General features: G+C 42.2%; 1 protein-coding gene across 3 annotated transcripts; it reads left to right on the top strand.

Moving 5' to 3' along the window:
• Positions 1-13,866: 13,866 nt before the first annotated feature.
• Positions 13,867-24,262, top strand: LOC122061106 (glutathione hydrolase 3-like). Of its 3 annotated transcripts, none has more exons than XM_042624293.1 (4): positions 13,867-14,131; positions 22,092-22,414; positions 22,499-23,017; positions 23,811-24,262. In XM_042624293.1, exons 1-4 carry the CDS (start codon positions 13,948-13,950, stop codon positions 24,108-24,110), a joined length of 1,326 nt encoding a protein of 441 aa, XP_042480227.1. In that variant the 5' UTR covers positions 13,867-13,947; the 3' UTR covers positions 24,111-24,262. The 3 variants fall into 3 exon arrangements, with proteins under 3 accessions (XP_042480227.1, XP_042480225.1, XP_042480228.1); XM_042624291.1 differs by having other exon boundaries at positions 22,086-22,414; XM_042624294.1 differs by having other exon boundaries at positions 22,086-22,414; positions 22,499-23,021; positions 23,811-23,972.
• The last annotated feature ends 4 nt before the right edge of the window (positions 24,263-24,266 follow it).

Here is a 24,266-nt window from a genome sequence, read left to right as displayed (position 1 = left end):
CCAGATGGCCGATAGGGCTGTCTATATGTAGGCCCAGAACTATACGACCCACTATATACCTTGGAGGAGTTGCCTATGTCCGGAAATGGGTTTGTTCTCTTCCACAATCCTGGTGTGAGGGACTGTTCTCCCTTCTGCTTATCTTCCATGGTCTTAGCCTTCTGCACAATCTGGCCATAGTCTGTCAAATCTAAGACCTCAAGTACTGACCCAATGGATGTACCTCGTGCATTGCTTTCGGATCTAGTACGTACCATCGGATCCTTGCACCTGGACCATACCATACACCACATTGATTAAGCACCTTAGAATTTATATCGGCACATAATCATATGCCAACGCACAGGGTATTATAGTGGATGATGTTTTGCAACTAGCCATAACTTAATCCCGAAATATAGTGCTAGTGCTTTAACAAGTAGTACGATGGTCCCACTCGACAATATGGTGCTAGCCACACACACATTTTTTTTTTATAATAATAACACTTTTTTTTCATAGGTATATTATTATAATAATAATAATAATACCCCCATTTTTTTTTCAAGTTTTCTCCCAACCGACGGGCTGCCACCGGCGGGCAGGTTGGCCCGTCAGTCTGACCCGAGGCGGAAATACGAACAGGGCTTTTAAGCCCATGTTCCTCTTTTTCTCTCATTTCTTCCCCCTTCTCTCACTTAGGCGATTTTTTTGAGGGTCCCTTGACGCTTCCACTCACGATCTCGCTCAATGATTCCACGGAATTTTGGGAAGATCCAACTCCTCCACTCTCAAGTAAGTCTCTTCCCCATTTTTTCTTCTTAGAGCGTATACTTGGAGGTAGAATCCATGTGTAGTCCTCAATCTTGATTTTTTTCCGTGTTTCTTTCCATAGAAAAATGATTCCATGAGAATGTGATGTTTCCTTTGTAATTTATTTCTAGTTTTAGGCTTTACTTCTCAATTTATGAGAGAAAACCCAACCGTGCCCTAATTTTCTCTAATTTGGGGCTTTCTTCTATATCTACCCTTTTTTTTTCCCCAACTAACGACTCAAATGAGTTTCCTTGTGCTTGGTTTGCACTTAAAATGTTGGAGAGTTCATGGAAATTCATGTATGCTTGAAGTCCCACCTCTTTCTATGAAAATCCATCTCTTTTGTGTTGGGTTTCTTTGATTCTCTTTTTACCACTTCATACTTGTGGATTCCTTGCACCTCAATGTCATAATAGAAGCTGTCTTTGCATATTCTAGATTGTACAACGATGGCCTTCCATTCATAAACATGTAAGCTTCAAGCTTTACTCTATTTTGAGACTTTTCATTTTTCTTAGATTGAACTTGCACATTTAGATTGGGGTTTTTCTGTCATTCCTCACTTGCCATGCTTTATATGCCTTTTGTCACATTTCTGTTTTGCCATAATTGCTGTTTTGTCACTGGCCATGCATTTCATCCAGACTTTCTATCATTCCTCACTTGTCACATTTGTCACATTCTATTTTGCCATGATTTTTATTTTGTCATTGGCCATGCATTTCATCCATAGACTTTCTATCATTCCTCACTTGTCACATTTGTCACATTCTATTTTGGCATGATTTCTGTTTTGTCACTGGCCATGCATTTCATCCATAGGCTTTTTTATCATTCCTCACTTGTCACATTTTGTCACATTTTTGTTTTGCGAGAATTGGGTTTTGGGGCTTCCTCCTATTGCTCACCCATCTATTTATTTCCTTTGTTATTCCTCTTCCTTACTTATCATTCTTTCTCCTCTTTTCTTGCCAGGATGTCTTCTCGCAAAGGCAAGGAGCCCGCATCCTCTTCTGCTCGGCGTAAGACCACCGCTTCCAAACAGAAAAGTGTAGGGACTAGTTCCCCAGCCCCTCGCACAAGGCGACCCAGACCTACCCCTATTGATCCTTCTGACTACGACGAGGGACTCTTCCGTTGTTCAGAGGCACCAACCAACTGGAAGGCCTTCCTGAAGAGGTCTGTGATGATGGAGAAGACTGTGGTAGTTGGCGACTTCCACAAGGTTCAGCTTTAGGAGAGGTTCACCGCATTGGGTTGGAAGTCTATCCTCCATATAGACCGTCCGTGCTATGAGCAGCTGGTTCGTAGATTCTACTGTAACTTGGAGGTCTCTTACAAATATGGAGAGTATGCGATAACCAGCATGGTGAAAGGGGTGGACATTCAGTTGACTGTGGACACACTGGCTAGCATTCTGGGTATTTCTTCAGTTGGGAAGCATTTCTACAGTCCTCCAAGGAGTAAGCCCGTGGGCCCATTCTTGAGTTTGGAGACAGAGGACCACATCTATGAGACCATCTGTGGCAGCAGGGAGCATCTGGATTCCAAGACGTCATTTTACCCAGAGGTTCGTGTGTTTGCCCATTTGGTCCAGTTCAATTTGCTCCCCAGAGGAGGTCACCGGAGCCAGGTAGGCTTCATGGCAACCTTCTTAGCCTTCTGCATTTATAAGGCCTTAGAGGGAGGTGCCGAGCACTTGTGCTTGCCTTACGTCATCCTCAATACTATGGAGCACCATACCTCACACCCCGAGGATGGAGGGTTTTCATATGGTAGGATCCTCACCAGGATCTTTGAGTTCTTTGGGGTGGATCTGAGTGGTGAGGAGGGAAAGACTCCAGCAGACAAGTTTGACAGGGGAGACCTACTGAGGATGGGTCTCCACACACTCATGGATGTACCTCAGAGAGCAGGGGCTCAGAGAGGTAGGGACAGGAGGAATGCCCATAGGGAGGATGTTCCCATGGAGGAGGAGACTAGTGAGGAGGATGAGGATTATGTTCCTCAGTGCGAGGAGGAGGATTTTACGGACGAGGATATCCTCGAGGAGGAACCTCTTGATTCGAGAGGTGTTGATCCTGGCTTCGCGGGGGCTGCAAGCCCACAGCACAGAGCCCCACCACCTGAGAGTGGTTCATATGATTTTAAGGGCATGATGTCTGCTATGAGGGCCTTAAAAGACGGCCAAGATCAGCTGCTAAGAAGACTAGATGAGAGTGCTTCTAGGGAGGAAAACATCCTAGAGAGGCAGGCTACCCTAGAGAGTTCCTTCCTCAGATTGGGCGAGGACTTGGATACAACGGCCAATGCCATTTTGGTGGATTTTTCCCAACTTCGGAGGGATGTACAGCTGGTGAACTCGAGGTTCGACTACTACGACTGTCGACTCAATGTTAGCTCGAGACCTAGGAGGGATGGAGTAATAGTATTGGACGATGACGATGATCTTTGAGGACTTAGCTCGCCCGTCTACACCAGCTTCTCACTTGTTTCCATATTGTTGATCTTACTATATATTTCTTTCTTTTCTTATTCCTTGTACTCTATCTGTAATTGGACTTATTTGTGGGGTGATATGTTTTGATGGTGGCTTGTGCGAGTTTTTGTAGGTTTGATAACTTATCGTAGTTTAGTTGTGGTGTCATTAGTTATTTACGCTTAGTGATATATGTATATGTTGTCTATCAGGTGTTTGTGTGTGAAAATTTTTGAAAATCTTGTTTTGTGCCGTTTTGCTGCCAAAATTTCGTTAAATACGTACTCAATAGGTTATGGAATCAAATAACTAATTTTTCATTTATTCCAAATAAACTTTCTCTAATGCATGCCATGAAATGCATTAACTAAATGCAACCATAATTATTATTTTCTTTCTTTGGCTTTTAACTTTAAAGCTTTTACATTTACCCAATCCCATTTCCTATTATAGATTCTATGGGGTCTAAATGGTATGTTGTGAGGGAATAGAGCATCACACTCTGATACCACCGTTGTCACACTCCTTTTATATAGAACTGGACCGGTGATAGGGTTAACTCCGGTTAACCCAAACCTGCCAGGATCATCTGATACAATATCCAATCACAGCATACACACAACTAAGATAATGTTCAACAGTTCAGCGGAAGACTTAATTTACCTGTAAATATCCCCAATATACTTGATACCCAAATTGTAGTACATAGATAATTATATATGGGCCCGTAGGCATGATATTTACACAAAAAGAATAACAATTCACGTATCAAGTACACAAAAGGGATCATCAAAAGAATAAAAAAGTAACCCTGTATGGAGTCACTGTTGTCCCATAGCACAACCCTCGCACGTGTAATCCGTGTCGTGCCCATAGTCCTCGGGGACCCACCAATGCTCCTCGAGGAATTCCACTATAGGGCCCGACCCTTGATCCTCAGGCTGGTGACCTACAAAATCATCTAAAAGAGGTGCACACGTGGGATGAGCTCACTAGCTCAGTAAGTGAAAAGGAGGACCACACAACAGTCCACACAACAATCACAACCATATGCACTATATGCTATGCCATCCATTTTTAAATCACATCCACCTAAACAACATTACTAAGTCTTTGGTTTAGTGCTACTACAACCACAGTGCACGTATACTCCGGGTATGAGCCACAAACTCTATCCCGTGATACGCCCATAGGGCTGTCGGAGAAGGCCCATCGTGGGTACTCGAAAAAGTAAAGCATGTCGACCACCGGCTCTCAACATAAAAGTAAATGAAAAAAAATAAAGGTGCTGACTCCAGCAATTTAAAAGCAGTACGATTGGCCCTCTTGAATATACCACCGAGGTTACCGACTGTCTTAATGACCAGCCAGACGTATGTCTAACCGTCACAGTGACCCGACAACTGCGACCAATACTTCCCCCCAAATGGTAACCCAACACCTCAACCCCTGTTGGGAAGGGTCGTAGCACAAGAAGATTATAATCCTAAACTGCATGCTCCTATATGACAGTACGATTACATAGTGCCACCGCGTCCCATTCCACGGACCATCAATGCACTCGTTTCCAAGCCGACTATGAAATTTAATGTATTAATGCATTATGCACAATGATGTCATCATTCATCACATAATCACATCATCATTTGACATTGAGAAAATAAACATAACACACATGTCATAATAATATGGGGATGACTAAGCTATATATAATTTGCATGATGACATGGCTAGTCTAGATAAAATTTAATGAATGCCAAACAAACCTTAAAATGAGGCCAAACGTCCTCTCCCCACTTACCTGTAGTGTACAAAGACTCACGTAAGGTACGGGTTAGATTCGGTGCGAGAAGCGTAAGTTTTGGTGAACCTATCATAAGTGAATGGGGTTAGCATTTCACCACTTTGGGGTCAAAACTAACAAGATTTGATGACAAAATCATGTTTAGAATCCTAAAAGAAGGTTGCATGTCCGTTTTGGGTCTATTCGGACATAAAAATCACGTCAGGGGCCTCTCGGGTGGGTTGGACAGCCCACCTGTCTTGACCCACCGGTCATGACCGCGGGTAAGTCGGCCCACTGGTCTGCCCGTCGGTAGGGGCCCACCGATTGAGGCCAAGGGCTTGCTAGGACCGGCGGGTAGGTTGGCCCACCGATAGTGGCCCGCCGGTTGGCCCTGAGGGCCTGTCCTCTCAGGTGGATGCCCTCAGGTGATTTGGCCCACCGGTCTTGGCCCACCGGTTTTGGCGAAAAAATGTCATTTTTCCTGAAACCTTTCCTAACCTTTGGGGAATCAAATGGGGCTTTCCAAACCCATTTTTCGCACATTTAAGGTCTCATAAGATGATTCTAACCTAGATCTTGGTTAGATTTAAGGAATGGAAGCCATCTTACCTTCTTTGCTCAAGAACTCTTCCAAAAACCCCAAAATCACTTCAAATCACCAATGCTTCTCCAACCTTGTAAACGCTTCTTCAAATCATTCAAAATCAGCACATAGACCATCTATCAAACCTTAGATTCATCATCTTAAGTGGGATTTACAAGATCTCAAGGAACTCTACCCAAATCAAGGGTTTTACTTGGGTTTGGTGAAAGTTTAAGAAACATAGCCTTTGCTCACCTCTAATCGTAGATCTCGTGTTGGGGATCACTCTTCCGGGTCAGAATGGGAAGATCAAACCTTGTCACCGCTTAAATCCATTTCTTCTTCCTCTTCCTTTCCCTTTCTTCTTCTTCGTTCTCTTTTCTCCCTTCTCTTCTCTCTCCTCTTAAATCTTCTCACCAACTTGCCGTGTAATAAATGAGATATGGAAAAACATAATTAATGCTATTCATACTTTCTTAAAATCATTAATAGCACATGGGTGGGTCACTCAGGTGGGCGGATGCGCCCACCTGTGACCGCCCACCTGAGGGCCAAAAATTGGCCAACAAGTGGGATTTTGGTGGAATTCGACTATCGGCATGAATCTCACTCTCGGCACAAGATATATTATACGTATGCGCTTTAGGATACGGCTACATACCAGCTTTATCCGTACATGGCCTTATGATATGTGCATGTACACGGCTTGGGTACACCCGTCTCCTCTGGCACTGGCTCGGACTTGTCTAGCCAACCGGTGTTCAAAGTCACCCTTGCCATCATGGTTCATAAGGAACCCGCCTTAACCCTCTCCGGTTCGGGTCTTGTATGGTTAAACTGGGTTAACCGTGTAATTAGACTGGGTTTAAAAAGTAGGGTATCACACATCGTGACCATGTCTATCATTGTTTTATGGTCCCAGAACGAACGTATTCTAATCTTCCTTTCTATGTTAGGTTTCGAGACTCTTATCTTTGCACACTGGATCTTACTCGTACCGTGTGTGCATATTCTCGTATGTGAATATGTAAATGGGGAGAGGATGTTGATTTTATTTCGGAGTGGTTATGGCATCATATCATTTTATACATCATTACGCCATCTATGAATGCCATCTTCATGCATATACTTTGTCTACCACAGGATGCATTTATGAATTGTTATGTTGCATCTTTAAATTTTCAAATACTTGTTACTTGCTTTAAATTATGAGCATAGATTATTCGATCTTTGGATGATGATGATTTGTTGGACATGTGATGAATTGCTAGATTAGACGCCATAGTCGGCTTAGAAACAAATACATTGGTGCACCGTGGAACGGGACATGGGAGCACTATATAGTCATACTATCTCATATAGGAGCATATGGTTTAGGATCGACATTCTCTCATGCTACGACCCTTCCCAACAGGGGTTTAGGTGTTGGGTTATCACTGGGGGGAAGTGTCAATTGTGGACCACCATAGTGGTTAGAAGTATGCCTGGCTGATCTTTAGGACAATTGAAAACCTTGGTAATATATTTAGAAGGCCAAGCGTACTGCATTTATTTTCTTCTGTGGTTTGGCCATGATTTACTTTTCTACTATGGTTCGGCCATGATTTACTTTTCTACTATGGTTCGGCCATGATTTACTTCTCCAAGTGCTCACGATCGGCCCTTTTCGACAACCTTATGGGTGTATCTCAAGATGAAAAATGAGTCTCGTATCTGGGGCATACATGCACTATGGTTGTAAGTAGCACGTGACCTATGACTTAGCATTGTTGCCTAGGTGGATATATCACACCCCGTTCTCACAGAACCGGGCCAGTGACCGGGTTAACACCGGTTAACCCAAACCTGCCAGGATCATCTGATACTGTATTCCACCACAGCATACACACAACTAATATAAGCTCATCAGATCAGTGGAAGACTAAGTTTTACCTGTGAATAATCCCATAATACTTGATACCCGAATTGTGATACAATAGTTATATACATCTGGGCCCGAAAGCGTGATATTTACACAATAAAAGTACAATTCATATATCAAGTATATAAAGGAAACCATCAAAATAATCAAAGTACACAGCTCGGCTCGGTATCAAAGGCTAGAGCTCAGCTCGGAATCAAGGTTGAGCCCAGCTCGGCATCACATGGTAGAGCTCGGCTCGGCCTCAAAAGTGGAGCTCAACACGGCCTCAAAAGTGGAGCTCAGCTCGGCCTCAGAACTGCGGTCCCGCAGCATAACTCTCACACGAGCAGTCAGTGCCGTGCTCTAACTCCTCCGGGGCCCACCAGTCCTCTTCAGGGAACTCGACCGTGGGACCCACCCCGTACTCCTCAGATGTATGACCTGCAAAATCATCCAAAAAGGGGGTACCCGTGGGATGAGCTCACTAGCTCAGTAAGTGGTAAGATGGACCACACAGCAGTCCACGCATCAAAACACAATCATATGCACTACATGCCATGCTATACATTTTAAATCACATCCACCTAAGAAACATTACTAAGTCTTCGGTTTTAGTGCTACTACAGCCATAGTGCGCGTATACTCCAAGTACGAGCCGCTAACTCCAGCCCTCGATACGCCCATAGGGCTGTCGGAGAAGGCCCACCATGAGTACTCGAAAAAGTAAAGACAATGCCGTCCACCGGCTCTCAACAGAAAAGTAAATGACTGAAATTAAAGGTGCTGACTCCAGCAATTTAAAAGCAGTACGATTGGCCCTCTTGAATGTACCACCGGGGTTGCCGACTGTCCTATTGACCCGTCGAGCGTTATGTCTGACCGCCACAGTGACCCGACAACCGCGACCACTGCTTCCCCCCAAATGATAACCCAACACCTTAACCCCTGTTGGGAAGGGTCGTAGCACGGGATGGTGAAAATCCTAATACCACATGCTCCTATATGACAATAGTACGATTGTATAGTGCCACCGCATCCCATTCCACGGGCCACCAATGTACTCGTTTCCAAGCCGACTACGGAATCTAGTCTATCAATGCATCATGCACAATGATGTCCACATTCAACATATAAACATCTCATTCAATTGGTATTTGGAAAGTAAACATAGCACACATGCATATCAATGTGAGGATGACTAATCTACATAGCATTTTCATGATGGTATGACTAGACTAGATACATTTAGATGAATGCTAAACAATGCCTTGAAACAAGGCCAAACGTCCTCTCCCCACTTACCTGTAGCGTACAAGGATTCTCGTTCGGTACGGGTGAGATCCGGTGCGAAACGGGTAGGATTTGGTGAACCTAACATAATTGAGCGGGGTTAGTATTTCACCATTTTGGAATCAAAATTAACGAGATCCGATGAAAAAATCATGTTTAGAACGTTAAAAGAAGGTCGCACGTCCGATTTGGGTCCAATCGGACGCAAGAATCACCTTCGGAGCCACACAGGTGGGTCAGACAGGTGGGCTGTCTGGCCCACCGGTTGGGCTAGGGGGCCCTGCTAAGACCGACGGGCAGGGTGGCCTGCCGGTTAGCCCACCGATTGGGCCCGTCGGTTGTGCTCTAAGGCCCCTGCCCTCTCAGGTGGGTGGCCACAGGCGGGCCAGATGGCCCACCGGTTCCACCCACCGGTCTTGGCGGAAAACCTGCTGTTTCTTCCCAACTTCCTCCATTCTTTAGGGATTCAAATGGGGCTTTTCCCAACCCATTCTCCACACCTTCATGGTCTTATAGGATGGTTCTAACCTAGATCTAGGTTAGATTCAAGTGATGGGAAACCATCTTACCTTCTTTGCTCAAGAACAACTTCAAACCCTCCAAATCACTTCAAACCCACAATGCTTCTTCCACCTTGTCAATATCTCTTCAAATCCTTCAAGATCAACACATAAATCATCTATTAAACCTTAGATTCATCATTTCAAAGGGGATTTACAAGATCTCAAGAAACCCTACTCGAATCAAGGGTTTAAGCTTGGGTATGGTGAATGTTCAAAGAACCCAACTTTGCTTACCTCTAAATGTAGATCTAGAGTTGAAGATCACTCTCCCGGTGCCGGAATGGAAAGATCAAGCTTCGGCGCCGCTGAAATCTTTCTCTTCTTCCTCTTCCTTCTCTTCCCTTCTTCTTCTTCCTCTTTCTTTTCTCTCTCCTCTTTACTCTTCTCACCAACGTACGGGTGTCAAAAATGAAAAGAAAAGAAAATCATAAATGCTCTATATATACTTCCTAAATAACTAAATAGTGCACATGGATGGGTCACTCAGGTGGGTGGGTGCACCCACCTGAGGGCCAAACTTGGGATTTTGACAGAGTTCGGGCCTCGGTGCGAACCCCACCCTAGCATACGATGTAGTATACGTATATGCCTTAATATATGGCTACAATACCTGCTTCATCCGTACATGGCCTTATGGTAGGTGCATGTACACGGCTTGGGCACTCCCGTCTCTTCTAGCACTGGCTCGGACTCATCGGGCCAGCCGGTGTTTAAGGTCACCCTTGCCATCATAGCCCATAAGGAACCCGCTCTAACTCCCTCTGGTTCGGTTCCTATATGGTTAAACCGGCTCAACCGCGTAATCAGACCGAGTTTAAGAAGTAGGGTATTACAGGATAGGCCTAAAATGAATTTCATACATATAGGATCATTTGAAATACGATTGCTTGTTTATGTATTTCTTTTCATTTCTTGAGCTAGAGAGCTCACTCCTTATGTACACACATTTTTAGATGATTTTGCAGGCTTCCCTGAGAAGAGCAAGGGATGGGGCCCACTGACTAATTTCTAGTAGGAGATTGGTGGATTTTGGAGGGATTTGGGCATAGTGTTAGCTGCCCGTACAAGGACTGCGTTGCGGTGCAACAGTAGCGATTACCAAACGTAACTTTTCTTTTTTATTCTTTTGATGTATTTCCCTTTTTATGCTCTAGATAGTTAAATTGTTATCTCTTATGTAATTATCATGCTTACAAGCCCACATGTATATATACTATGTATGACAATTTAGGTATCAAGAGTATGTGGAAAATTTACATGTATATATATGATGAGTTTTTCATTGAATTATTCAATTATATTTCCATGTCTTATGTTGCATGTTGTTTTGTGGTTTACTGCATCAGATGATCCTAGTGAGTCTTGGGTTACCCGGAGATAACCTGGTCACCAGTCCAGTTCTTTGGGACGGGGCGTGACACTCACGAAGTTGTTACACTTTTGGGTTTGTCACTGGAAGGACAGGGTCAATTTGGTGTCCCAAATCTGATGACTTTTTGGACCTTAAGTAGCCTCTGCATAGGGCCATCGGATTCACACAGTGTCAATTCGATGATCGGTGACACTTCTAAACTATCAAATTTAACAGTTCTATCAAATCCTGTGGGTGCCCCCTCGATGTTTCTAACACATGTTAACCCCCGATTACCCTTGCACCTAGGACAGAGACGATCACAAATCAGTGAGGCATACCGAGGTTTGAATCAGGTATATAACTTGAGAATTTTCACCCATTCGATCAACAGATGAGGTGAGTGGTGGTCTGACTTTATTTTGGAGTGTTTTAACATTCTAAAACTATATGCATCCCATAGCAATCATGTCTAGCTAATTCAACTGCTTGTATGATATATTTGATGTCTAGCTAATTCAACTGCTTGTACGATATATTTGAATTGTATAACATGTTTTACTTTATTTTGGAGTGTTTTAACATTCTAGCACTATATGCATGCCATAGCACTCATGTCTAGCTAATTCAACTGCTTGTATGATATATTTGAATTGTATAACATGTTTTACTTTATTTGAATTGTATATGTGTTTTGGATTGTGTGACGGGATCCAATGTGGCCAAGGTGATTTTGATATCGTAATCTCTGGGTGGATGATTGCATTATGCATCGGGTGTGCATTAGAGTTAGTTATGGTTGTGGATGCACGATGTGGCCGATGGTAATTCTGCTATTGTATATACTATAGTCATACCTAGATATGTACGGTGTGACTGATGGTAATCTCGGTAGTGCGTATCCCATACTGAACTGTATGTATGCTAGATAGACTTAAACATAGATGCAATGTGGCCGATGGTGATTCCGGTATCATATTCCATACTACATGTATCTTTATAAAAGACATAACATATTGTGGTTAGGTCATATTTCTATGTTATAATCCCCTGCCAACAGTGGGTAAGGTGTTGGATAACCCAATTGTGGTATGTTCTATGAATCCTTTCGGAATTCCATTTTTACGGTATGATGTGATTTTTGTTAGAGACAAAAACTAGTCCAATATGGCCAATGATAATTCAGGTGCCATAACTGCCAGGAGGGGGTTATGAAGGGGTTTGATTGGTGATCGATGGTTGTATTCTGGGACCGATAGGCTCTTATTCACGACTAGGGTTTGTATCATTGGGTGACCAATGTACGATTTTTGGGACCAATGATACAACCTAATACGTTGTAGTAGCATGAATCTGACTTAGTTGTATGTTAAGTGGTCTAAAATAAAATGAATTACATTATTTTCGCATCATAGACTGTGCATGTGCTTGCATGAAACCCATCCATAATTGGAGCTTACACCACATACGTGTTGCTTTTTAGATGATGATGCATTTACCGTCATGCCATTGGGCAGTGACACTTCTTCCTCTATGGTTAAGTAAGATGTGACTGGTGGACACCATAAATCGAGGAGCACGATCCCGATTGTGCTTGAGATACCTATAGTTATGCCACACCTTAAGCCGGAAGTGGGACTGCCGTATTCTTTGATGTCGTAGTTTTTGATGTTATATTTTGTGGGTAACTATATGTATGTTTTGATAATTATGAAAACAAATAACTCTTGTTTTTTAATATAATTAACACTAGTTGTTTTTACACAAATAAATAAATAATACTAGTTATTCCCCCAACTTAATTTACATGATTCCGCTATATTGTACTCTAATTCCACTGCGATGATTTTAGTTGGTTCAGTACTATTGTGATTGTGATGGTTAAGGTACTATTATCACAGATCCTAGTAGAGATATAAGGCGGGTAAACATCTTATTCACACCGCTTGTATCTTAGCGGGAGCGGGGTGTGACACTAGAAAGGTATTTACAAACATACCATCATGAACCTATATGTAAAGCTTTCACATTTGAGGAGTTGATGCAAATTGTTAAGGTTGTAGAGCCACACAATAGTCTTATATAACCTAAAGATATGCTATGGAATGCATCTATAAGATGCGGTCTCCTTACATGGTCATTTTAAAGTGGCAAAGGGGAAAATAAAATGGATAATATCATTTACTAATTAAGGGGCCAATTCATTACATTGGTATCGAGTGACCTCTCGACCCGTGATGGGGACAGTGGGGGCACTATGTCCTGTAGAGGTGATGAGGTAATTCAAGAACCATTAATCCCACATTGATTAGAGAGGGATCAAGGTACAAGGCTATCGACAAAGGGTGGCCTCTTTAACACGACATGATGCTTTTTAAATCCATAATGAGTTCGTCTCAAAGCAAACAATATCATGATTTGGTTTGAGGTTGAACTCTTACAAAAGGTATCAAAATTGACCCTAATATCGTATGGGATCACGACTAGAAGACTTCATTGGTATCAAAGCTAGAATTGTAAATACTGAGCGAGAAGAAAAAATATTATCTTTTGGAATGTTGAAATACTTTTCCATAAAAAAATTATAGAATTTGGAGAAGAAAATATCTTTACTCTCATTCCTGATGCCTATTCTTAGGATTTCGATCAATCTATAATTACTTTTTGCTTTTGTTTTTGTCTTTGTCTTTGTTTTTTTTTTTTTTAAGAATCGATTCAAATACTAGAACTTTGAGGAAGTAATCAAACTAGAATTCGATGTGACCTAAAAAAGTTTTGGAATTTGGAATGGAACGTAGATCCTGACCTAGAGGTAGATGGGAAGGAAATTACTTACCAAAAAAAAAAAAAAGATAAGTAGGAAATTAATATAGCTTCAGGTTTTCCGTGATAATTTCCCAAGTTGAGGGGCAATTCCGTCATTGACTTCCCTCAGTCGTTCATTCTTTGTTTAGACTTTTATTTTTTTCGCAACACTTGTTTAGACTTTTCTTTCCGTAACGCTTGTTTAACTTTAGACGTTTTTTTTACTTTTCTGGATTCCAAATTTATGCTGACGGCAGTGTAGCCTTACGTGGAACCATTATTTAAAAAGTATCCGCGGCCCCATTGGCATCAAGCATCAAGCATCAAGCATCAAGCATCAAGCATCAATCTGTATCTCCATATCCCTCGAGGTTGCCTGTTCTGAGCCTCTGATGAGTCAACGAGAGAGAATGGAATCTCTCGCTCTCTCTCTGGGTTTCGCCTCCGCTGATAAACTTATGATGGATCAACAGCAAAGAATGGAAGTAACGCTTTTGGGCGATCCTGCAACGGCGAATAGGAAGAAGAGTACGAGAAGAGCTGCTTGGCTTTTCGTTGCAGTTCTCACATTTATTGGTAAGTTCTGTTCTTTTCGCTTCCCAATTTTACTTTGCTTTATAGTTTATACTTCTCTGGTTTCTTCATGGAATCGCCAATGGCCTTTGTCTCTCTCTGCATCTCAATTACTGCTTCTTTCGGTTTGATTACCTTATGGATGTGTTCCACACTTCCACTTGCCCGTCGGATTAGCCGTTTTCAAGTTCTCTGTTCTCAAAATGTTTAATTCAATACTAGCAGTACAGGTAAAAAAAAAAAAAAAACTTAGATTTTTACTGTTTCTCTTCGTTTTGATTAATCCTCCTCTTGATTATTTGAGGATCAACAGTCCGTGGATTTCTTCGAACCCTCAATTCAAGTTCTGTTTCTCTTCTTACTACTATTGTTTCAAGATCGAGTTTCAAACTTCAACCTCCTGAAAACCTTTACCCAATTCTATGCCCATTCAACTGTTTATGAGCTCGGGTCCACCTACTACCGATACGATATAAATGGGGACGTATCAGCCCATATCAGGTTTGTGTTGGACATTAATTCAAAAAAAGAGGCTCTTTTAGTTGATACTACGGACCTGTATCGGTATCGTATCGGTATCAGGTTACCGACGATACTGATAAACTATGCATGGAACATGTGGTCATTGAATAAATTTTTTTTTTTTTTAAATAATTATCAAATGGTAGAGCCTTGAGCGAGTAATAGCAAAACTGCAAAAATAGTACTCTCCACTCGTTTAGCTTAGTTGTGTCCACCCAAAATCCCGTATGGTTGTGGGTCACGAACCGTGATCCTCTAAACAAATGACACGTCATCAGTTATTGGAAAGGTCATGCAAGCCCAGTACCGTTGATCTCTTACCATAAGACACGTCACCACTTAACTGGAATGGCACGCAGTGCGGCCTTTTTTAAATGGTGATCGTTAGGTTCACGGAATCGGTATTGGCTTCGTATCTGTTGGGATAGGATGATTTTGCCTTTTTTTTCTTTCAAAAACCTTTTTTTTTTTCCTTTACATTTTTACCCTTGTCCGATTCACAAGGATGGAAGGATGGGTGCGTAATTTCATGGCCCTTTGCATCCGGGATCAAGGGCTGCATGACTGGGAATCGTTCATTTTCCCTTAAAAAATATATTTTAGAATACGTTTGATTGCAATAGGAATTAAAAAGAATGATAAATCCCGAAGATGCAGTCGAGTTAGTAAGGGACTTTGGCCTCAGGAAGCGTGTGATTTTGAGGTCGACTCCTTTTATCTTCTTGGGGCCACTCATATGAGGATGTTTATTAATCTTTATTACTTTCGGTGAAAGTTGAATGGTTCTCATTCAACTCTAGTATAATCCGGCCCATGCCACTGTGGAGTTAGTATTCACGGACTAGTCAACCGAATGCCTGGATATCCATAGTAAGCAAAAAAAGAAAAAAAAAGAAAAAAGAAGAACATAAGTGAAATTTTTTAAAATTAAAAAATAAAATTTTGTAATCATTTCCTCATGTGATTGGATAAACTACTTAATTTCTTATTATAATTAGTAATGATATAATTTGCATGTAATTTCATTTGACTTTTATATGAAAGGAAATTGAATATCAAGTACCAAGTATAGTTAAATTTAATAATTTAATAATTAAATATAGAATGATTTGAAGTTGATGATATGATGAAGTGGAATGCAATGCCGAAGGGAGATATGCAAGGAGGAGAGAGAGTGTTTGGCGATTCAGGGGAGAATGGAGCTATGGCTGTGGAGGATGACGATGGTGGAGCTCGGGAGTCTCTGGATCGTGGTCCAGATGGTCCTCCACAGGATGAAAGGCACAAGGATGCAGGCCAGCGACGTACATATGCAAAAGCCTTGGGTTTTTCGTCTTGGCCTGCCATTGACACTCTCCCAGAGCCGATTCAGGTAGGGAGTAAAAGACGAGTAATGATCCCGCAGAGAGACTATGAATCGAAGAGACAAAATTTCCGTTTTGCCTTAATCGGTAGGGTTAACTTCCGATTGATCTCTTTGGATGGCTTGAGAGCGGAGGCTCGAGAAAAATGGAACCTCAGTCAAGGGGTGCTAATGCATCCATTGGGAAAAGGTTATGTAATCTTTCAATTTCAGTGCGAGGGCGACAAGGCAGCGGTGTGGCGAAGGTCTCCCCTTAGGATTGGTGATCAGGTCATTCGATTTCAACATTGGAAACCTGATTTCAATATTCACGAGAAGCAACTTTTCACAAAGCTTGTATGGATACGGTTTCCTGATCTCCCGCTTGAATACTGGCACGAAAATGTGTTATTGTCTATAGCAAAGGTGGTAGGGCGCCCTGTGTCCCTAGACAGACGAACAAGACAAGGCATTCTTGGCTTCTTTGCGAGAGTGCTGGTGGAGGTTGATATCTCTGACTTGGCAGAGAGGGTGGAGGAAGTACAGGTGGAAAGATTAGAACCAGGTACATCTCAGGTGTATGGTTTTTGTCAAAAGGTGGTGTATGAAGATAATGTGGAGCGTTGTGGCTACTGTAAACGAGTCGGACATTTGATTTCCAAGTGTAGGCTGAAAAGATTGGATGATGAAAAGCAATGTGCGGCTGATAAATTAGCAAAGGTTCCAGGGGCGGTATATGTTGAAGATGGAGTCAACTCAGGTGGGAGTAACTCGGTGAGAGAGTCTCCTTCTAGGGGAAGATCTTTGCCACATCAGCAGAATAATTTTGATCCTATTCGAGATCAAATCTCTCCTAATTCAAATCCGTCTAAGGCTGGGGGAGATATTCAAATATTTTTGAATCCTTCCAACTCTGTCTCAAACGTGTTAGGAAAGGAGTTCAACGGAGATGAAAATTCTGGAATTAAGGAAGGCTTTGTGTCAGGGACGGTTATAGAATTAGAGTCTGATTCTAATCCTATAAATAAGGAAGGAGAGATTTCTAATACTCTACCTAAGGAAGGAGAGGTATTTCGAATGGATGAGGGATCGGATGTTGATTCTGACCCAAACCCAACTGAGAACCCGCTCCATGGAGTTCCTGGTGATCCGCCAGTGGATCCATTGGGGGGGAACGAATCCAGAATGGGGCTTACTTCTGAGGGCGAGGTTGCTGTTCCGGAGGGGAGGTATCCTTCTCGTTATAGAAGGCTTGGTGGGGGTCAAGGACCTGGACATGGTGTTGCCATGGCTAGTGCTATGCAACCAGTTGTTGAAGACCCTGGTGAGGATCATGTGGTTTCTTCTTTGCCCAGGGTGGAATGTTCAAGGGGAACAGTCTCTATTGTGCATTCAGAAATTATAAGAATGGATACGGTGGTAGTGGCTCGGGAGAAGGAGGCTGGAGGTATGCTTGTGGGTGGAAAGCAAAGAAAGAAAACAGGTAGTCAGGCTAAAAAGTCTGATAAAAATCAATTCTCTAAGAAGTAATTCATGAAGATTCTGTATTGGAACATTCGGGGTGTTAGGAAGGCAGCAGGGTTGTGCGCTTTACGTCAACTGGTGAAGGAGCATGCCCCGGATGTGTTATGCTTGGCTGAACCCATGGTTCAGGTATGTAAATTTCCTGGTATTTTCTTTAGTCGGCTGGGGTATGCTGTGGATTTCATTCATAATTTTCGGGATGACAAAGTCCCAAATTTATGGATTATATGGAAGTTGGGGGTTTCGAGACCAGTCGTTGCAGGTATGTCTGATCAATATATATCAGTCATCTTTGATTGGCCAGGTAGTAAAGTGGGTATTTCTTTTGTACATGCAAGTTCTTTTAAAATTATGCGTAGGCAATTGTGGTTAGATTTGGAGTTGTCGATATCAGCTTTGGTTCCGTGGTCTGTGATGGGGGATTTCAATGCAACCCTGTTCTCGCATGAGAAAAGAGGTCCTGGTAAGTTTAATCTTGGATCAGCTGCTGAATTCCAGGCTATGGTTGATGCGTGTGAATTGCTTTCTATCCCTTCTCAGGGAAAGAAATTCACTTGGACTAACAATCGTCGAAGGGGTCATGCAGTTGCAGTGTTAGATCGGAGTTTTTGTAATGGGAAGTGGATAGATGTGTTTAGAAATGTGAAGCAGCGTGTTTTGTTGTCTTCGGTATCAGATCATGCTCCTTTAATTGTTGTCTCTGATGATGTTCAAAGACCTACAAATATCCCCTTTAGATTCCATAGCTTTTGGATGGAAAATGATCAATTTATCTCCGTGGTTGAGGAAGCTTGGAAAACTTCGATAGGAGGTAATCCAATTTTCGTTCTGGCACAAAAATTAAAGCAGGTCAAGGAGAATTTAAAGGTTTGGGCGAGGGCCAACTTTCCTAACCTGAATGATGAGGTTGATAAAGCAAAGCTGGAATTAAAGAAGGTTCAAGACATGATAGAGGTGGCTGGGATGACTGATGAATTATTTAACAGAGAGGCAGATGCAAAAACAGTATTATTGAAGGCCAACCAAATGTACGAGAAGTTGTGGGCAGAAAAAGCTAAACTGAGATGGATGAAAAATGGAGATTATAACTCGAAAATTTTTCATCTCTCCGTGAAGCTTAGGAGGTTGAAAAATCAGATCACCTCCCTAAAAAAGGAAGATGGAACTTGGGTTTCAGACCAACAGGGAATATCGTCTTATGTCTCTGATTTTTTTGAGAAATTTCATGAGGCTGATGAAGTCACGGTTCATAATGACCTTCTTGATAATATTCCCAGAGTGTTGGAGGAGGAGGACGTGGCAGGATTGGAGATTGTCCCGAGTGGGGACGAAATAAAACAAGCTGTTTGGGATTTAGATCCTGTAAGCTCTCCAGGTCCTGATGGGTTCCCAGGTAGTTTCTTCAGGCGATGTTGGGCTATTGTTGAGGGTGATTTTTGCAGGGCAGTGAAAAAATTCTTTGAGGAAGGGCGGCTTCCTAAAGGAATAAATAACTGTTTTATTTCCTTGATCCCCAAAGTTGAGGGGGCGGCCTCTCTAGATAGGTTTCGACCTATATGTATGGGGAATTTTTATTGCAAAGTGATATCAAAAATTCTATCTTCAAGATTACTTTTTGTTTTGCCTAAATTGATTTCGGAAGAGCAAGGCGCTTTCCAGCAGGGTAAAATAATTTCAGTAAATATCAGCCTCGCCTCAGAACTGTCAAATTTGATGCATTCTTCAGTTAGGGGTGGTGGAATGGGACTGAAGCTCGATGTTCAAAAGGCGTATGACTCTCTAGCTTGGGAATTCCTCTTTGCAGTTCTGTGCAAATTTGGGTTCTCCTCTAGGTGGATTTCTTGGATTCACAACCTTCTTCTATCCTCCAGAGTATCAATTTTGGTGAACGGTGGCCCGGTGGGGTTCTTTGGGGTTGGTAGAGGTCTCCGACAAGGAGATCCTTTGTCTCCCTTTTTATTTATTCTGGCAGAAGAGGGTCTTTGTAGAGGTCTTAGAAGCATGGTTCAGAATGGTTTGATAAAATCTCTTCCTGGGCCTCGAGGTGTGTTAACTCCCTCCCATTTATTGTTTGCTGATGACATTTTCATTTTTATTAATGCATCTGCTCAGTTTGTCAAAAATCTTAAGGCTTTTCTTGATAAATATCAGGCATTCTCTGGCCAGATATTTAATCTAGAAAAAAGTAGTTTGTTCTTTGGAAAGGTTGCCCCTCACAGGAAACACTTTATAAGTAATTTTATGGGAATCCAATCTGCAAGGCAGCCTACTAAATATTTAGGTGTGGAGCTCTTCAAGGGGAGAGTTAAACGGGACCACATGTTACCGCTGATGGATAAAATCAAGAAGAGGTTATCGGGATGGAAGGGTCGGCTTCTCTCCATGGCTGGTAGGGTGGAGCTGGTTAAATCAGTAATTTCAAGCATCCCAATTCATAATTTCGGGATTTATTGGTGGCCAGGAAGCTCAATAAAATTAGTAGAAAAGTGGATGCGAAACTTCATATGGTCTGGTGACATGGAGACAGGGAAGAAGATAGTGGTGAAGTGGGATGAGGTATGTAAACCTACCAGGGAAGGCGGTCTTGGCATTAGGAGGTTGCGAGATGTTAATTTTGCATGTCTGTGCAAATTAGCATGGCAAATCAAACATGGAAATCTCTCTAATGAGTGTTTTCTTTTGTGCCCGTTTTCTGAAGATTGATGGTTCGCTGAAAACTACCTACCTTTCCTCTTCGATATGGCCTGGTCTTAAAAAGGTGTGGCGGTGGGTACAGTCTCATGAGCAATGGACTGTTGGGAATGGTCAGAGGATAAATTTTTGGAAAGATAGCTGGCTGGGAAAGAAGTCTATTGAGGAGTTGTATGGTTTGCAGTTAGATATATTTGATTCGATGCAGGCAAAGGTTTCTGATTTCATTTGCCAAGATGAGTGGAATTTTCCCCAGGTGAGTTCTGAATTTTTTCAAAATATCTTTGATCAGGCCAAGGATATCATAATTTCAGATCTGGATGATATTTGTCATTGGGAATTAAATTCATCTGGAGTTTTTACAATAAAATCGGCTTGGGAAAAAGTAAGACGGGAATCGCCAAAGGTGGGGTGGTATTCATTGATTTGGAATTCTCATCTTCAGCCTCGCCAATCGGTGTTTGGATGGAGAATGTTGAAAAACAAGCTAGCTACTGATGATAATGTGAAAAAGAGAGGGGTTCCATTGCCATCTCAGTGCACTCTCTGTGGCATAGCGGAAGAGTCTATAAATCATACCATGTATGAATGCTCTTTTGCAGTTTTCATGTGCAGAAATTTTGTTGTTGTTTTGGGTTTAGGTGGCCTGGTTTTGAAGGAGTTGAAAGTTTGATAGCTTGGTGGAAAGATCAGGCCAAGAAAACCATCTTTAAAGGGGTGTGGCTGAAGGGTTTTGTTTTAATCCCTTACTTTACTTGGTTGGAGAGGAATGGAAGAAAATTCGAAGGAACCTCAAAATCAAAAGAGTATTGTTTTGGCCAAGTGAAGAGTGAAATTAGCTGCCAAGAGCTGGTTCATTCAGGGGCAGCCATCTCAATTTCGGATCTTGTCACTGCAAGAAGATTGGGTATTTCAGGGGTGCGGAGAAGGCCTCGGGAAATCTTCAATATTTTCTGGTGCCCTCCTAATCCAGGTTGGATAAAAATCAATTCGGATGGTTGCTCTATTGGTAATCCAGGGAAGTCTGGAGCAGGGGGAATCCTTCGCAATGAAAAGGCAGAGGTAGTGGCAAATTTCAGAAAATTTCTAGGAACTCGCACAAATTTTGAGGCTGAATTTCTAGCGCTTATGATAGGGATTGAATTAGCTAAGCAACACAATGTGAAACGGCTCTGGATAGAATGTGATTCAGTTGCAGTTGTGACTATTTTTCAGAAGAGGCAAAGTCCATGGATAGCTCGGCAAAGATGGATAAATTGTATTTCTTATTTGGAGGAAGTGGAATGGAAAATAACGCATTGCTATAGGGAAGCAAATTCAGTGGCGGATTTTTTGTCAAAGTCAGCTGCTCGTTTTGAAGTGTCAGAGCCGATTTCAATTTGGCCAACTCTGGTTCAAATGGAATTAGACATGGATGCATCGGGTCGGCCTAGGTTCAGATTCACCTAGGAATTTCTTCTTTTTCCAGATTTTTTGTTTTTGGTGGAGTTGGGTAGTTGCGTAATTCTGCTGATGGCAATGCCGAAGGTGGAATTTCTGCTTCTCCCTCTCTTCTTAGTGTGAGTGTTGGGTATTTTTCCCTCCCTCATCTGATGTACCATATTTCTTTTTTCTTCTTTTTTCCATTTAATATACATGACTTTTTAGCGAAAAAAAGAAGTGGAATAATATTGTGAATTATAAAAGGTTTTTTATTTAAAAAATTTCGTTCCCTTTTCTACAATTTTCCTTCAACCAAATGCAGCTTTCATGTCGAGACAAATGGATATTGAGGCCCGATATGCAATGACAAACAAAATAGGACTCCAAAATATACAAAATTGTTTAGTTCGTGGTTTGATTGATCACTGACCAGGCTTTTTTGGTGGTGCTATATGGTTTTAGGTCTTGTAGTGTACAAAGGTCCAGCCTATTGGGGACTGAGGCAGGAGAAGTATGAACAGAGGGGAGAGGCGAACGACGTCGCTGAATCGGAGCATGGCGTCGTTGCTGCAGACGACGGCCGTTGCTCTGACATTGGCGTATCAGTACTTAGAGATGGAGGCCATGCGGTTGATGCTGCAGTGGCAACTGCATTGTGTTTGGGTGTAGTCAATCCAATGTCTAGTGGGATTGGAGGTGGTGCCTTCATGGTTGTTCGATCTTCAGCAACCTCACAAGCTGATGCTTTTGACATGAGAGAGACAGCTCCCTTAGCAGCTTCAAAGGTATCTACTTCACTGGATTTCAACTAGTACAAATCAGTTTTATTCTAACATTTGGAAGACTAATTTTGTTTCCCCTATGCAAAGGACATGTATGAAAATAATCCTCAAGCCAAGTACATAGGTGCACTTTCCATGGGCGTCCCAGGCGAGATTGCGGGCCTTCATGAATCATGGTCAAAATATGGACGATTGGCATGGAAGGCTCTTTTCCAACCTGCGATACAGCTTGCCAGAGATGGGTTTGTTGTTGCTCCTTATCTTGGTAGAGCTATTAAGGTGTCTGAAGAGCTGATCATGTCTGACCCTGGCTTGCGAAAAGTGTTTGCACCAAATGGGCAATTGTTGAAAGCTGGGGATACTTGCTACAATGTTGAGCTTGGGCACACTTTAGAGGCTGTTGCAGAATATGGGCCCGAAGTATTCTACAGTGGTACCATCGGAGAGAACTTTGTGAGGGATGTGGGACAAGTTGGGGGGATTTTGACAATGGAAGACTTGAGGCATTACAAGGTCGAGAAAACAGATGCAATGGCTTTCAATGCGATGGGTTACACCATACTGGGGATGCCTCCTCCTTCAAGTGGAACTCCAGGGCTGGCTCTTGTGGGTATTTTTTTTGTCCTCCTTTATGGCAGTTTTCTTTCCTGTTCCACAGTCTAGTGCAATAAAATATACCTTCTTTCCTTGATCATGGCTGAAATGAATCTTAGAGGAGAATGCTAGCCGGATTGGATGACTCAATAGCAAAATTCAGTGAGTGCCCACATTTTGGGTTCCTGCTGAAATGATCAAACTTGAATCTTCTTAACATCTATATCAACCTTTTATCAGATGGATTCCTCAAGCAGCTGAGGTTTTGGGCCTTTTGGCAGTAGCCTCAGACAAGGGGGGTTGCATGTTGATTTACGGTGTAGGTTTGTATTCAAACCTAAATTAGTGTTGTTGAAGAAACCATGATTGTTTGCATAGTCTCACGAGAATGGTTGATTGTATCTGAGAGATCTATGGGTAGATTTACCTTACTTTATGGTCTCAACTCTCAAATGCCTTACCTATGCATCTTTTTGTTTTTGTCAAAATACTAGCCGGCTAAGTTGTTGAAGTCCACAAGGATTATTGTAAATCTTGGTTCTACCCTATAATTACCAGCTAACCACCTCTGTATAATGGTCAGTAGATGAGGACATGGTGACTTCAGAGTCAGCAAGCCGCTATTTATATTGACCCGTGCCATCTGTAATGACCACGGCGAAATGCCTTGGTCACCTCTCATATTTTCTTAACATACAGTTTTCTGTGAGCTTTTAGACTATGTTTAGTTACTTATTTAATTATGTCAACAGTGTATGCCTCTGGTGTTTATTCTCTGCTTACTTTGTGATTTTTTTTTTATCAGGTTCTGGACATTCTAGATAGCTATGGATCGTCAGATGCCATAAAGGGGCCGTTGGGACTGCATCACTTGATTGAGGCAATGAAGCACATGTTTGCACTCCGAATGAACTTAGGTGACCCTAATTTTGTCAATGTAACTGAGTGCATTACTGATATGCTGTCCCCATCGCTGGCCAAGAGTCTCCAGCAGAAGATATTCGACAACACAACATTTCCTCCTGATTACTACATGAACAGGTACGAGTTAACTAATGAAAATTCAGTGAAGCACACGAAGGGGATACAATTTTGCATCAGTTAATTCTGTAAAATACAGCTGCTAGCATTATATCCCTTGGATCCTCTGGTTTCTAGGTGTAGAAATTAGTTGAAAAGTCATATGTTTCGAAGAACTCTTTGAAATGACCATTAGGTGATCATTCTCCACCCCCACCCCACCCCCCCACCCCCCCCAAAA

This window comes from Macadamia integrifolia, chromosome 14, assembly GCF_013358625.1.
Source record: "Macadamia integrifolia cultivar HAES 741 chromosome 14, SCU_Mint_v3, whole genome shotgun sequence".
NCBI classification, from domain to species: Eukaryota; Viridiplantae; Streptophyta; class Magnoliopsida; order Proteales; family Proteaceae; genus Macadamia; species Macadamia integrifolia.
Note: the sequence above shows the minus strand (reverse complement) of the source record. Positions and strands in the feature narration are given on the sequence as shown.